Here is a 17311-nt window from a genome sequence, read left to right as displayed (position 1 = left end):
GTAAACGGTGCGGGGAAGCCAGGGAGGGGAAGTTGACAGCAGCACTTCCAGACTGACCCTCCCCCCTTGCCCTCTAAAGCAGGTGCGGCGGGGGGAGGGTCAGTCGAATCAGGAAGCTGATTTTTTTGTTTTGTTTTGAATCGATTCACCTGAAGTGAATCGGTGAACCGATTCGAATCGGGCAGCAGTGGTCTTTACTGTTTTCAATCTCGTTTGGAGAGAGGTTCTCTTGCCTCTCACCCTGACATTTCCAGGTTCTTGAAGGGAGCAGTGTGATTGTGTCCACAGTGCATCCAGTTTGCCTTCATAGAACCATAACCTCATATTGAGGGCTCTGAGTATGGCCCCAAATCAGTCTTTGCAGGAGGCCATGCAGACAGCCTTCACAGTAAAGATGGTCTTCCTTGTTTCAGCTAGAAGAGTTTTGGAGCTCCAGGCCCTGTCATACAAGGAACCATACCTCTGAATTACAGAGGCAGGTGCATCTCTATGCATGGTTCCCTTTTCTGTCAAAGGTGGTGTTGACGTTCTATGTGAATCAGGAAGTCCAACTACCAGCAATTCCAGGCCACAGGCATAAAGAAGCAGGCGAAAATACTAGCACGAATAGATTCTCAAAGGTTTTCTTTCACTACCTGGAGGTGCCCAATGATTTCTGATTTTTAGATCATCTCTTCATCCTAATGGGTTCTGAATGCAGCAACATAGAAGCATGATGGCAGATAAAAGCCTACCCATCCTCAGTAACCATTATCTCTCTCTTCGAGAGATCCCATGTGCCTATCCCAAGCCCTCTTGAGTTCAAATACAGTCACTTTCCACCACCTCTTCCGGGAGACTGTTCCATGCATCTATCACCCTTTCTGTAAAAAAAGTATTTCCTTAGATTACTCCGCAGCCTATCACCTCTTAACTTCATCCCATGCCCTCTCATTCCAGAGCTTCCTTTCAAATGAAAGAGACTTAATTCATGCACATTTACATCATGTAGGTATTAAACGTCTCTATCATATCTCCCCTCTCCTGTCTTTCCTCCAAAATATACAGATTGAGATGTTTAAGTCTGTCCCATACGCCTTATGATGAAGACCACACACCATTTAATAGCCTTCCTCTGGACTGACTCCATCCTTTCTATATCTTTTTGAAGGTGCGCCTCCAGAATTGTACACAGTATTCTAAATGAGGTCTCACCAACGTCTTATACAGGAGCATCAATACCTCCTTTTTCCTACTGGCCCTATGCAACCTAGCATCCTTCTAGCTTTCACCATCACCTTTTCTTTTTTTTTTTTTTTTTTTAATTATTCTTTATTCATTTTCATATTTTACATCAAGTGCACAAAATATTAAATTACAACAAATTATTACACAATATCACTTTTATATCTACTACATAAAATTATAATAATATTTTTACCCCCTCCCCCACCACCCACCCTTCAACTGCTTTCCAATCACCATATACATATTATATACCATATTATAACATATTATGTAATATTATTTCCATTACCCACCCCTCCTGATGTGCCATAAAGAAGAAAAAGAAAAGAAGAAGAGAAAAACTGATGATTATTCACCACAATATTTTGTCATTGGCCCCCATATTTTTATAAATTTAGTATATGTCCCTCTTTGTATTGCTATTGCTCTTTCCATTTTGAATATATGACAAATTGTATTCCACCAAAATGTATAACTAAGGTTACTATGATTCTTCCAGTTGTTGGTTATATGCTGAATGGCAACCCCTGTCATGACTAATAAAAGCTTGTTATTCTCTGGTGAAATTTGACTTTTTTTCCTCATCATCATTCCAAATAATACGGTATCATATGAGAGCGCTACATGATTTTCCAACAATGCATTAATTTGAGGCCAAATAGCATTCCAAAAAATTTTAATATGGGGACAATAATAAAGTAAATGATCTAATGTCCCAGGTTCCAGATTACAGTGCCAGCATTTATTGGACTTAGAACTATCTAATTTTTGCAAACGTACAGGGGTCCAAAACACTCTATGTAACAAAAATAACCATGTTTGTCTCATAGATGCTGACACTGTACATCTCATTCTCCAAGACCAAATTAGTGGCCATTGAGATGCAGTAATTTGGTGCTTAATCTCAATGCTCCAAATGTCTCTTAGACCACTTTTTGGTTTTTATAATAATTTATACCACAATGCGGCTTGATGTCCTAGGAAGTCTGCTTGGAAGCATAGGAACTCCAAACTATACTGATTATTCAAAGTTTTCCATTCAGGGAACCCAACCTGAATGGCCTGCTTCAATTGCAACCATTTAAAACTTTGTGTTTTACTAAGACCAAATCTATGTTGCAATTGTGAAAATTCAAGCAGTTTACCATCCGAAATAACATCATTCAGAGTTCGAATGCCTGCAATAATCCAGTTCTTCCAAAGAATTTGAGCTCCGCCAATTTTAATCTTGGAGTTTATCCATAAAGATTGATTAGTTGACTTATTTATTGGGATAGGTGTTAATTTACTAATAAACCTCAACGTTTTCCAAGTATCCATTAATATCTTATTTTCCCTGTATCTTCTAGGCATGTTAATAATTAGAATATGAACTAAATTTAGAGGAAACATAAGGCGCCATTCCAAGTATAACCAATCTGGTGCATTATCTATAAGTTCTGGGAGGATCCAATACATACCCTGACGTAAAATATAGGCTTGATGGTACCTATAAAAATTTGGAAAATTTACCCCTCCCTCCTTAATTGATTTTTGCAAAGATACTAAGGCTATTCTAGGCATTTTACCAAGCCAAAGAAATTTCGTTAGAATACTATTAAGCTTTTTATAAAAGGACCCCTGAAAATAAATAGGTATCATACTCATTTGGTAGCAAACTACAGGCAATATTATCATTTTAATAGTTTGAACTCTCCCCCACCAAGAAAGATGTAAAGGATTCCATTGCTCACACAGCTCTGTAACTCTTTTTAATACAAATTTTTCATTTTCCTTTACTGTATCCTCAATTGTATTTTTAACTTGAATACCAAGATATTTAAATCCTTCTTCCTTCCATTTGAACGGAAAAGCGTCAAATAGTCCTTTTACACAATAAACATTTAAAGGTATAAGTTCAGACTTACTCCAGTTAATTTTATAACCTGAAAATTTGCCAAATATATCAATTAATTCCAATAGACAAGTTAAGGTAGACTCTGGATTCCTCAAATAAAGTAGAATATCATCTGCATATGCCAAAATTTTATATTCCATATCAGAATATGGAATACCCTGTATCCCCTTTGCTTGTTGTATTGCTAACAATAAGGGTTCTAATACAATATCAAATAACAAAGGAGATAAAGAACAACCTTGTCTAACTCCCCTCTGCAATTGGAAACCCTCAGATATCATATTATTAATATTTAATCTTGCAACCGGGAAGCTATACAATGTTTTTATCATTTGTATTCCTCTTCCTGAAAACGTCCAGCTATCGTTTTGATGTATTAGGCCCAACGTCTTTGATTGTATTCCTCTTCCTGAAAATGTCCAGTTATCTTTTTGATGTAATCCGCTTAGAACTGAAAGGTACAGGCGGAATAGAAGTCATTAATGTAATGTAATTTGTTTAAATCCAGAACCTATACCAAACCAATCTAAAGCCTGATACATAAAATTCCATTCTACCCTATCAAACGCTTTTTCTGCATCCAAAGAAACTGTAAAAGCCGGTTCATCCAATTTTTTTGATAAATTTAACATATGAAACAATAATCTAGAGTTATTAGAGGAGTGTCTTTTAGCAACAACACCAGTCTGGTGCGTATCTATAATATGTGGGAGAGCCAAAAGTTTATTATCCACATTTATTAAAGATATAGGCCTGTAGTTCGAAACTAAAGTAGGATCTTTATTTGGCTTAGGCAAAACAATTTACTACTGATTCAGGCATAGTACCTTTAATATCACCTTTTATAAGTTGTGTCTGATATAAATTTAGTAAATAAGGGGAAAGGACATTTTGAAATGTTTTATAAAATTCTACTGTATATCCATCACCACCTGGAGCGGATCCAACTCTAAGAGACCTCAATGCTGTTTCTAATTCTTTTAGCGATATAGGTTCATCTAAACTCCATTTAGGTTCATCTAAACTCCGTTTAGGTCCAATAATTAAATCTAAAAAATTTTTACCATCCTTTTGCCTCTCCAAATAAGGCTCAGAAGAATATAGGTCCTTATAAAATTTTAAAAATTGTTTTAAAATTAGATCCGTTTGATTAGTTATGATACCTTTATCATCTTTTATCGCATTAATGTTGGTTCTTTTTTTTGCTTTAAGGTAATTTGCCAATAATCTTCCCGCCTTATTAGAATTTCCATAATACATTGTCTGTTTGGAAAACAAATCTTTTCTTATCATATTTGAAGCTAATTCATTATATTTACCTTTTGCTTTTAAAAGAGCTTGCAATACCTCATGTTCCCATTTACTTACCAATTTAGCTTCTAGTACTTTAATTTCTTTTTCCAATTCTATAAACTGCATTTTAATCTGTTTCCTAACAAAAGCCGAATAGGATATAATATGACCTCTCATAGTCGCTTTAAAGGCATCCCATACATTTTCAATAGATGTATCTTCTACTAAATTAACTTGAAAGACATCACTAATTGGTATTTTAAAATTTTCCAAAAATTTGTCATCCACAAGCAATGCATTATCAAATCTCCAAAGAGGTCTTCTATTCTCTATTTGATCTAATTGTAATTCTGTCCATACTCTCGAAATAATAATTGGATCAATGGAAGCCTTAATCACTTGTTGCATCTTATGTGATGAAATAAAAATATAATCTATTCTTGAAAATGACTTATGGACCTGTGAACAGAATGAAAATTCCTGATCATTAAAATGAAGAATACGCCATATATCCTTCAAATCACATGATTGAACCAAATTATCTAAGCCTAAAGATTTTATACTTTTACTTGGTTTTTTATCCACTAATGGATCCATTACAGCATTAAAATCTCCAGCCACCACTAAATTAGAAGTAGCCAATGGTAACAACATACTCTGCAACTTTTTAAAGAATTCTGATTGATTCGAATTAGGGGCATATATATTGAACAACGTCAGGGTATTATTCCCCATACTCATATCTACTTGTAACCATCTTCCATGTGGATCCGAATTTACTACTTTAAAATTGGCCATACACTTTTTATTTATAAGAACTGCTACCCCTGCTTTTTTACCTGATGCTGGAGCAAAAAAACATTCTTTCACCCACCCACCCGCTAGTTTCTGTGATTCCTTTATATTAAGATGAGTCTCCTGCAAACAATAAACATCCGCATTTTGCTTTTTTAAAAATGATAATACATGATTCAGGCCATTGACATTAATAGAAAATATCTTAAAAGACATAATATATTTTAAACTCATACTCATAACCTTCCTCTTCCCCTCTTCCAAATCTAAAATCTGAAGAAATTCTCTCAATGGCACACATCTTTACCCCTATATTACCCAATCCCTTATTAATCCTTGTCTTAATCATCCCATTAATACCTTTAATACCCACCTTCTTCCCACCCATCCCCCCATAGGACACACATTGGACCAGTAATCCCAACTTTTCCCCTCCCCCCGGGCAACCAATATTTATTAACAACCCCTTTATCATATATTAAGACAAATCACTATCTCCCCTCAATGTATCTAAATATATATCTTTTATAACCTTAAAATCCTTTTCCTATTACCATTTTAAAGTAATTAATTTCTCTATCTGTTATTTAACCTTTAATCACATAACCATATTTATTTCATAACTTTTCGTTAATGCATCTTTATATTCTCATCAAACTTCATTTCATTCCCCAAACATATCATGTTATTTGTTCTCAATATTCTACTTATAATCTTATGTTCTAAATATTTTCTATTTTAGTTCTCTATAAATATCAATCATTTTGTTTACCTTACTATGTATAATTTATACATTATGAAATTTAATTTATTTCATTAGACAACATTCTAACATAAACATATATTTAATAGAGTACTATCATTTATCCTATACCTCATATTATCCAATCAATCAACCTCTATCTTCCTTTTAATATCCAAAAGCAAATATCCATGCTTCCAAACATATCATTGAAAATTATTATCAAATATATAAGTTTCTATCTTCTCTTTATAAGAACATAAGAACATAAGAAGTTGCCTCCACTGGGTCAGACCAGAGGTCCATCCTGCCCAGCGGTCCGCTCCCGCGGCGGCCCATCAGGTCCGCGACCTGCGAAGTGGTTACTGACCAATTCAATAACCTACCTCAAGTTCTATCTGTACCCCTCTATCCCCTTATCCTCCAGGAACCTATCCAAACCTTTCTTGAACCCCTGTACAGAGTTCTGGCTTATCACCTCCTCTGGAAGCTTGTTCCATGTGTCCACCACCCTCTGGGTGAAAAAGAACTTCCTAGCATTTGTTCTAAACCTGTCCCCTTTCAATTTCTCCGAGTGACCCCTAGTGCTTGTGGCTCCCCACAGTTTGAAGAATCTGTTCTTATTCACTTTCTCTATGCCCTTTAGGATTTTGAAAGTTTCTATCATGTCCCCTCTAAGTCTCCTCTTCTCCAGGGAGAACAGCTATATAAACCTTTTTAATTCATTCTCAAGAATACAATTTTTTCCTTAATTTTTTTCCTTTTTTTTATTTTTTTTTAATATTTTTCCATTTCCAAATTAAATCCAATCCTTTTGAAACTATAATAAAAACAAAATCAATCCTTAAATTTGATCATTTAGCCATACCATGCAGATACCTATAAATTCCTATTATATATCTTTCCTTTATACTATTAATTCTTTCTTCACCATCACCTTTTCAACCTGTTTGACCACCTTAAGATCATCACATGCAATCACACCCAGCATAACCTGTTTTTAACCTCAGACAGGTATGTTTCTGCAGAGGCTTGTCAAGCAGTATGAAGCCACAGCTTCAGAGATAATAGGAATGTCAATATAGGATTTCTCTTGAGAAAGTCCAAGCCAAAAAAGTGTTAGTGCAAGTTTCACTCAGGTAGGTGGTCATTTTTGTTCTGCCTTGTTGCATTTCCTAATGAGTTGAGTCCCTCCTTGTTATTTCTCCCCTTTCATGGGTTATCTCTGCTTTGGTACAAACTGAGGAAAGAGGGCAGTGCCTGGTGATGCAGAGAGGTGGAGTTGAAAATGTAAGATGATACCTTCTTCATCCTTCGCGGGTGAAGATGCACTACCCACATGTTCAGGACTCATGTGCTTTTCTACTGGAAAGAAGATTATCAAGGTAAGAATCTAATCTTCCAATATATTTCCAAGGAGTCTTTGTAAGAACAATGCATTAAATTGTAAAGAACCTTATTACTTCCTTCAAAAGACAGAATGTTCAAATCAAGAAGTGGCATTTGTCTGATACCATACCTGAAAGGAACTCCCATCTCTTCTCGAAAGTAGCAAATTGATCATGATGTATAGCAGTCAACTTGCTAAGATAGTAAGCCTAACATAGTTTTAGTATGATGTGAGCCATAGATGGAAGATCTGCAGTAGTCCAAAGTCTTGCCACCTCTCTATTTGCTATTTCTGCACACATTAATAATACTTTAAACACCTTTGGATTTTTAGGTACCTGTACTCTTATTCCCTCTTCTATTAAACTGCACTTACAGTTTTTAGCGTGGTGAGCCACGCTGCTCCCAACTCTCATAGAGTTCCTATGAGCATTGGTTTCTGTACTGGAAAATCTTGCCAAACAAACCTGCTGCACTTCTTCGAGGGGATAAACGAACATTTGGACAAAGGTGACCCCATAGACATAGTATACCTGGACTTCCAGAAAGCCTTCAACAAGGTACCTCATGAGCGCCTTCTAAAGAAACTGTGGAATCATGGGGTGGAAGGGGAAATACACAGATGGATCAGAAACTGGCTGGCAAACAGGAAACAGAGGGTAGGAATAAAGGGACACTATTCTGACTGGAAAGGGGTCGCAAGTGGCGTCCCACAAGGGTCAGTGCTGGGACCACTGCTATTCAATATATTTATTAATGACTTGGAAACAGGGACAAAGTGTGAAGTTGTAAAATTTGCGGATGACACAAAACTCTCCAGTACGGTTAGATCTGTTGAGAAATGTAAAGAACTCCAAAGGGACCTGAACAAACTGACTGAGTGGACAAATAAATGGCAGATGAGCTTCAATGTGGAGAAATGTAAAGTTATGCACATAGGGAAAGGGAACCCGATGTATAATTACACAATGGGGGGGATGACATTGGGAAAAGGCAACCTAGAAAAGGACTTTGGGTGTTTTGGTGGATAAAACAATGAAACCGGCAGCACAATGCGCAGCGGCCTCAAAAAAGGCGAACAGAATGTTGGGCATTATCAAAAAAGGTATTACTACCAGAACCAAGGAAGTTATCCTCCCGCTGTACAGGGCAATGGTGCGACCACATCTGGAATACTGCGTCCAGTACTGGTCGCCGTACCTAAAGAAAGATATGGCGATACTCGAGAGGGTCCAGAGAAGAGCAACAAAAATGATAAAGGGCATGGAAAACCTCTCATATGTTGAGAGGCTGGAGAAGCTGGGGCTCTTTTCCCTGGAAAAGCGGAGACTTAGAGGGGATATGATAGAAACTTATAAGATCATGAAGGGTATAGTGAAGGTAGAGAGAGACAGATTCTTCAGACTGACGGTGACAACAAAAACTAGAGGGCACTCAAAAAAATTGAGGGGAGATAGGTTTAGAACAAATGCTAGGAAGTTCTTCTTCACCCAGAGGGTGGTGGACACCTGGAATGCGCTTCCAGAGGAGGTGGTTGAGCAGAGTATGATTTTGGGTTTCAAAAAGGGATTGGACGAGTTTCTGAAGGGAAAAGGGATCCAGGGGTATAGTTAGAGGGTTACTATACAATACAAAACGCCCTTGAGTAATAGATCACTACAGGTCATTGACCTGGGGGGCCGCCGCGGGAGCGGACTGCTGGGCATGATGGACCTATGGTCTGACTCGGCAGAGGCAATGCTTATGTTCTTATGTTCATTGGGAGCAGCGTGAGCCATTCAGCACGGCTCTTTGCGCTAAAACTGCTAGCACGGTTTAATAGACGAGGGGATTAGTATCTCTGAAGAAGTTTGGACATATTGACCAGAACATTTGAATCGTTGGGCAATTCCACCATACATAAGTGCTTCTACTCACTTCCCTCCCCCCCCCCCCCCCGCCCTCAAATAGAGAGCAGATGAAGCAGAAGGAAATGAGGAGAGTGGGATTGAGATACTATCTAAAGAGCACCTTTTTCAATCAGGTTAGCTGAAATTGAGACCTTAATTTCAGCTCCACCCAATAGAATTTCCTCTAGAGGAGTGAGTTTCAAATGTAGCCATGAACATAAGTGGTGGATTTGTAAATATAAAATTCTATAGAGGGAAGAGCATATAGGATTGCAAATGTTGTAAAGATGTCAATATTCCCCCTTTATTAGAGTTATCAGCTGTCCCTGATTTCGGACAACTGTCCCTGATTCTCCCTTGTTTGGCAACCATTTGTCCCCAATTTTAGTAATGGAGACAGAGGTGCTGTAGTTTGATTTTGTGTTTCCACTTCCTATTTTCCTTCATGTGATCTACATTTCCCTCCACTGCCAGTGTTGGCTCCTCCCTTCAAACCTCTTTGTACTCCTGGCTCCTTCCCTTCAGTGTCAACTACACTGTGCATCTCTGCTGGATCCTACCCCAAGTGCAACAGGAAGTAGTGTATATGTCAGAGGGGGTGGGACTCAGCAGAGATGCACAGCGTGGTTGAAAAGAGCTGAAGCATCACATCACTATACTTCAAATGTTGCACTAGGGCAGGGGTAGGCAATTCCGGTCCTCGAGAGCCACAGCCAGGTCAGGTTTTCAGGATATCCACAATGAATATGTATGAGATGAATTTGCATACACTGCCTCCTTGAGATGCAAGTCTATCTCATGCATATTCATTGTGGATATCCTGAAAACCTGACCTGGCTGCGGCTCTCAAGAACTGGAATTACCTACCCCTGCAGTAGGGGAAAGAAACCAGGAGCTGCAGAGGGAGGTTTTAGGGCAGGGACGTCAAAGTCCCTCCTCAAGGGCTGCAATCCAGTCGGGTTTTCAGGATTTCCCCAATGAATATGCAAGAGATCTATTAGCAAACAATGAAAGCAGTGCATGCAACTAGATCTCATGCATATTAATTGGGGAAATCCTAAAAACCCGACTGGATTGTGGCCCTTGAGGAGGGACTTTGACACCCCTGTTTTAGGGACTGGCTGGAGTAGAGGAAGGAAAGAGAATTAGATGCAAAGCCAGAAAGTGGGGGTGCAGGGTGGGGTGGGACAGGACAAAGGGCCCAGTGTACTTGTGTGCCTAGGGGCCCTCGAAGAATTAATCTTGCTCTGCTTAGACAGTATTGCAACCTACTAGGAATGCATTGCATTTGTTGGAAATATCAACTGTATGGTTCTTCCTGTTCTTACTCTTGTTTACATAGAGCCCTTATTATTATTACTGCTTCTGGTTTCTCCCTTATTATTCTTATCTGTGAATTACTTTTGTCAAATGCAGTCTGACTTTTTGTTGCCCAAACCGAGAAAATTTCGGAACCGGCACCTGCGGAAACCTCTAGTGGTACAGGTGAGTAGTACAGCTTTATATAAACTGGTTTAATATTCTCAGTGTAGTAATTATAATTTTACCAGATGTGGATTGGGAGATTCCTTATCTGGAGCCCTAATTAGCAGGTACAGATTAGAAGAACATTCTTATTGAAACCAGTACCTTGTCTTTTGAGACATTAGAGACAACGTACCAAAGTGGCACAGCTATTGCTGAATTGTGTCATGTCTGTCATAAGTCATGAAATCAATGACTAATATAAATTTTTGTTTAAAAAATGAAAACAGTCTTTCTGATAGGAGGAATCAGGCTTTGGTGACCTGAACTCTGTTTCCCTGTCTAAGTTGGCTTTATAGTGTATTTTTCTGAAATATCTTTATATTTTAATAATTATTAAAGATTATTTTGCATAAGAATCTTGCAGAATGTTTGGTAGTTTCTGCTTATAAAATGTGCAATAATCCTAATTTGGTGAAAAGTAGCATAGGGCAAAAAATAAAATAAAATCTGTTGTAGATCATGATGTGCTTTAAAATAAATAGTTTAAGTGGAGTGATGGGTTTCATCCTGAAGAGTTTAATTTGCTTGTTTTTGTGACAGCCATTGGTTTTGGTGCTGCAAATAATACTTTTTTTAATTAGTACTTGGCTGAATTGATGGTTTGTTGTTTTGGCCAGTTTATGGCAACATGAGAAGACCTGTTTAGTTTTTTTTCTCCAGCTCATATCTTTTGTGCTCTTCAAAGAATGAGGAAGAGAAATGTTCCATTTTCAGACACTAGCCCATGTTTCATTGCAGTGAAGGGGTTCTAAGTAGAGAATGACACGGGGACTGGTTCCTGTGGTAAACCATGGTAAAAAATCTGAGACAATTACCGCAGGTGTGGGAGCAAAGCTCTTTACCGTCCTATGGGAGCGATAAAAAGCTTTATTCCCATGGTGGAAAAAAACGCTGTTTACTGCGACTGAGTTCCAACCTGAGCGAGCTCTTGTCCCCATCCTCCCCTCGATGACTCCCCATCAGAGTATAGCATCAGAAGAAGGGGGATGCCCAGTTGGTCCTTGTCCTCTTTCTACTTCCTCCTCCCCTAAATTCCTCCCTCCAGTGCAGCATCACAAAGAAGAAGGGCCTCAACTGGCCTTGTACTCCCTCCACCTCCTCCTCCCAACTTCTACTGCAAAGCACATTCAAAAACCCTGGCAACGAGCATCATTTTGTGGGTTTTGGATGTGGTGGTGATTTAGGAGCGAGGTGGAGGTGAGTAGAGACAGAAGATCGCTGTTCTCGTTGCATTTTCACAGTAAGGCTCCCTTTAAAAAACAACAACAAAACCTCTTCTCCCCTGCCAGCAACACAGAGCCACAATCAGCTGATCATGGCTCTTCTTTTCTCTCCTGCCTGCTCAGCTGATGGCAGCTCTGGTGCTGGCTCAGCTGATGCAGGGAAGAAGAGGGGTTTTTTTGTATCAAGCTTGATAGGAGGTGGAAGACTTGTGCTGTGGGTGAAAGAGCAGCCACTTTGGGTTGGAAGGAGGGGGAGAAGCAGGAATGTTGAAAGGAGTAGATAAAGTGGAACCTAGTTAGCTTTTTAAATTAAAGGAGGCCCTTTTTTAACCTGTGCAGAGCTGCTTTTTTTCTTTAAGAAATGGTTCCTTTTTAACTTAAAAAAAAAAACTAGGGCGTTTGTACCCTGTTCTGTTTGTCTGCTTCTCCCCCCCAACCCAAAATGGCTACTATTTCTCCACCCAGCCCCAAAGACTGGATGCCAGGCCAGTTGGCTGCTGGTGAAGAAGAGCAGCCATGTTGGGTGTTGGGAGGAGGGGGAGAAACAGGCAAGCTGGAGAAGGAGAGAAAGTGGACACTAGTTTGATGATTATTTTTTTTTAATTAAGAGGCCTTTTTTTTTTTTTTTTTTACCTCTACAGAGCTGCTTTTTTCTTTAAGAAATATCTCCTCTTTAACTTAAACAATCAAAACAATTATAAGTACAGGTTGTGCTGGTTTAGGCTAGGTGCTTCAAGTTGTAAATAATGTTCCTTTTTATACTTTAATAGAAAGACAAATATACAAAGTCATACCTGATTGAGGTTTGTATGGATGCTGGGGACTGAGCTCACAGAGACGAGGCTTGCTGGGAAGGGGACAAATCTTTTCCCTGTGTCATTCTCTTATTCTGAGGCTATGAGCAATTCCTCTGCTTGCTCTTTTTCTTTCCCAGATCATACTTTCATTTCATTACAGCCATAAAAGGAAAAGGTGATGAAGAGAGATTCCAGTGCCTTGCAGCAAGAACTCCCTCTGACCCGTGGTATACTACTCCAAATTCCTGTGTGGAGAAAGAAGTCTTGTTCGATTTAGAAACTGAGAGTTCTGTTTGTCCTCACTTTCTTAGTTTATTGGACACCAAATTAGGCTTTGAGAAGCATTTAGGACTATATTTTTTGGCTCATTAATGATGAGTTTGTAATTGGTTTTTCTTCTTCTGCAGAGGACGCTCCTTCCCAGGCCATCTGGAAATGCTTCGCCCCATGTCTGTTCTTTTTCCATCTTATCTAACTCTTCTGTAGCAGGTAAAGTTTGCAGGCCTTCAGAACACCTGTCACAGAGTTCCAATTTCACTTGGTATTTTAGTACATGCCATAGGCGTTAGAATGGGGGGGGGGGGGTGGAGCGGACCACAGGGGCCATGGCCTCCCCAAAAAATGGCAACTGGAAATATGACTCTCCTGACTTCCCCACTTACCACCTCCCCATTGCTGAAATTTTAAATCTTCGTGAAGCCGGTGGAGCAATGAAACCAGCCTACTGCTGTCTGCTTGCCGTGGAAGTGTTCTTTCTACAGTGTCCTGCCTATGTGGGAAGAGGAAGTGCTGCAGAAAGAATACTTACAGGGTGGGCCAACGGTGGGAGGCTGGATTTGTTGCACTGCCAAGCTACCCGAAGATTTTTAATTTCAGTGGTGGGAGGGGGAGTCAGGAACTGGGGAGAGGTCATACCACAGGATCCCGATGAGGGGGGGGTGTTGCTGAGGTTGGGAATGAGGGAAGGACAGATGCTGTAGGGGAAGGGGGTTTGGGAAAGCAAGAAGAATAGATATTGCACAGACTGGGAGGGATTTGGGAAGGCAGGGAAGGACAGATGCATGGGCTGGGGGATTGGAAAAACAGGGAAAGACAGCCAGATGCTGCACAGGTGTTGGGAAGGGAGGGAAAGAGAAATGCTGCCAGTGGGTGAGGAAAGAAAAAAAGAGAATTGTTGGACATATGTGTGTGGAGAGGTATGTGAAGTGGGAGGGAAAGAGAGGTAGTATACATGGGAAAAGGAAGAAAGAGAAAGAATTGTTGGACATGATGGTGAAGAGGAGGGAAGGAGAAATGTTACATTGGGAGGGAGGGGAGATGACTCAAAGAAGAGAGAGATGTCAGATTCCGGAGAAGGGTGATGGAAGGAGGGGATGTGAGAGATATCAGACCACTGGAATAGGAAGGGGAGAGAGATGCCAGACCGTGGAAAGAAGAGGAGATAAGGAGAGATGCCAGAGGAGAGATGGGAGAGAAGCCAGAGGAGAGATGGGAGAGGAGAGAGATTCCAGGCTATGGAAAGGAGAGGTGAAAGATGCCAGACAATAGGAAGGGGAAGGGGGAAGACACAGATTTCTGACCATGGGGGAAAGAGGGATGAGAAGGTGCATGGGGATGGAGGGGAAAGGGAAACAGGGAGGCAATGGTATACAGCAATGGGTGTGGCAGGGAAGAGATATAGAAGAAATGCTTCTTATGGGTAGATGGAAATAGGGGAGAAAAAAGAGGGAGGAGATGGTACACATGGATAGATGGGAAGGAAAGACATGGAAAAGTAGATTTTGAGAAGAAAGCAGAAAAAATGGAAGAAAGCTGAATGTTAAAAGTTAATGCTAAAGATGAATGTAGGGTAGAAAATGAAGGAGAGAAAAACAGCAAATGGGTAAGAAAACCCTGGAAACACAGTTAAGAGCACAGACAGAAGGAAGTGCAGCCAGAAACTGGGAAAAGATGGTTAGAAAAATAAAATCACCAGACAACAAAGGTAGAGGAAATTTTGAGAATTTACATCTGCTGTTGATATTTTGCACTGTTCAGGAAGAAATGCATTTGTTTCTATTTCTCTGGGGTTCTACTGTATGCAGAGCCTTATATTTTAGGGTTTCTTTTGTGTATATTAGTACTTTTAGTTTGTGGTCCTGTAGTTGCATAGGGGTTATCTGTGTTCTGCATGTGTGACCAAGGCCAGGTGTTCTGGTAGGAATGAATGTTGAGAAGCATACAGTGTGCTTTATGTAGTTTAATTTTGTAGTTAACCACTATGTGCTGTTAATAAGATTATATTGTGTGTATATATGAAAAATGAATGGAAAAAATGGTATTACAATTAATATATTATTATCCTTAGACAAACAGGCAGCATATTCTCACATGTGGGGTGACGTCATCCACGGAGCCCCGGTACGAACAGTGAAAAGTGTAGTATCACTTTAAACTTTAGCAAGCTTTTAGATTGCCCGCACCGCATGTGCGTGAGTGCCTTCATGCCCAACACCAGCTCGCAAGGTCATCTGTTTTCAGTGGAGTGAAGACGACATATCTCTTGTTTCTCCATCGATTTGCCTTCACGTTTATTTTATTTTTTACATAAATTTATTTCCAGTTTCTTCATTCAGTTTGACTTTTGAAAACGAACAAAGAACTAAAGTAGATAGGAAAAGCAATTTGGACTTTCTTCAACGTTTAGCGGCCTTCACACCATTTTCCATCCTGACTTCTGTGATCATCGATGGATTTTCGGCCTTCTTTCTACTACCACCGTGGCTTGCCCTCTCCGCCTGTATCTGACTCCGTAACTATGGATTGAAAGAAGCAGACAAACTCTATTCATTAATGTCAAAGTTTTCTTCTTCTGTTTCTTTCTTTCCACATATAGATCTTAAGTCGGACTTCCAGTGACTGGGACTTACCAGTACCGGTAGACATTGTTACCTACATAGGTGGCATATTAGCATCGAGTCTACTTGATGCATGCCTTCTGTATCTGATGTTTCAACCATTTAGACGCAGATGTCTAATCTAATCTTTCATTTATGTGTCGCACATACCTATTCAGGCTCTAGGTGACTTACAGAGGGGGTTAGAATGGGATTGGGGGGAACTTAAAAGGAGGGCCTTAAGAGAGAGGTAGAGGGAGAAGGGAGCGAGAAAAACTCAGTTATCGGAAGGAGTAATCTGCTTCATCCAGGCTAAGAAGAGTTAGGTTCTTTCCCGATAGAGATGTGTTGGCTCAGCTGTCAAAGAGGAAGGTTTTCAACTTCTTCCGGAATGACGTGTGGTTGGTTTCTTTTCTGATCTCTTCTGGTAGGTCATTCCAAACTTTTACTCCCATGAAGGTAAACATGGAGTGAAACATTTGCCTGTGGTGGAGATTTTTTGTATAAGGCAGGTTTAGTTATATTTTATTTATGATTCTCATAGAGGTGGACCAGGCTGTTGAGAGAATAGTTGGGTGAGGGGGGTGGCTGAGTTTCCATGGATTATGGTGTAAGATACAGGATATTTTGAAGAATATCCACGATGAGATGGGTAGCCAGTGCAATTGTTTGCAGAAAGCTGAGATCGAGTCGTATTTCTTTAAGTTGAAGATGAGTCTAACAACTGTGTTCTGGATGAGCTGCAGTTTGTGAACTAGAGTGTTATTGATTCCCATGTAGGCGGATTTGCAGTAATCCAGCTGAGGCAGTACCATCAACTGAACGATCAGATTGTTGATGGAAGTATGGCTTGATGAGTTTTAGTTGGTGCATGGTGAAGATGGTCTTTTCCGGAGGCTGGAGATTTGTGGTTCCATTGTGAGTATGTTATCTAGGATGCAGCCAAGCACTTAGAGGATTTTTCTACAGCCAGGGTGGTACTGGAGGTTTATGCTCGTTGGGGCAATCTGCTGAGCTGTGTGGAAGCAGATGGCTTTAGTTTTGTTGGCATTTAGTTTGTCTGTTTGTGGATGCCCAGGTGTGGATTCTTGTTATGTTGTTTGAGATTTTGTCCTCTTGTGTTTGGCTGGTTGTTATTTATAGGGATGAGAAGAAGATGTCATCTGCGTACAATAGTAGGGTTTCATCTTCTAGCTCAATGTTTCCAAGTGAGCTCATGAAAAGGTTAGATAGGATGGGGGATAGCGGGGAGCTCTGTGGAACTCCACAGAATGCCTTCCAAGGGTTGGAGAACTTCCCATTCTTTTTAACCGTGTATTCTCTATTTTGTAGAAAGTCTGCATCACATTGGACAGTGTCCTGCCAATTTAATATTGAGCCCATTTGATGCATGACTTTCTGGGCATTGCTGGTTGTCAGTTGTGAAGTGCATTGCCTCTTCAGGCATTCTCGCTTGTGGCACTTTCTATACCACTTGATATTACATGGTCATGGTGCCTCCCTTTCATCAATGTACATCGCTGATCATCGAGTCTTAATGCAGTTTTCTTCAATTCTGCAAATGCAACTGTCCTGGACCCAAGGATATGGGGGTACATCGTTGACTAACCATTTTGACACCAACATCCTCCTTCTGTGCAGATTATGTCTCCTACT

At 39.9% G+C, this 17311-nt stretch overlaps 1 protein-coding gene across 4 annotated transcripts in view; it reads left to right on the top strand.

Moving 5' to 3' along the window:
* CRAMP1 (cramped chromatin regulator homolog 1) overlaps window positions 1-17311 on the top strand; it is a 318902-nt gene that overhangs the window by 149770 nt on the left and 151821 nt on the right. For all 4 annotated transcript variants that reach the window (XM_033963157.1, XM_033963155.1, XM_033963154.1 and 1 more), the window contains exons 13-14: window positions 10649-10717; window positions 13187-13268. In XM_033963157.1, coding sequence (XP_033819048.1) covers window positions 10649-10717; window positions 13187-13268 — 151 coding nt within the window. The remainder of the gene's footprint in view (window positions 1-10648; window positions 10718-13186; window positions 13269-17311) is intronic.

Source organism: Geotrypetes seraphini, chromosome 11, assembly GCF_902459505.1.
Source record: "Geotrypetes seraphini chromosome 11, aGeoSer1.1, whole genome shotgun sequence".
Taxonomy (NCBI): Eukaryota; Metazoa; Chordata; class Amphibia; order Gymnophiona; family Dermophiidae; genus Geotrypetes; species Geotrypetes seraphini.
The sequence above is the reverse complement of the archived record's forward strand: the minus strand, read 5'-3'. Positions and strand labels throughout refer to the sequence as shown.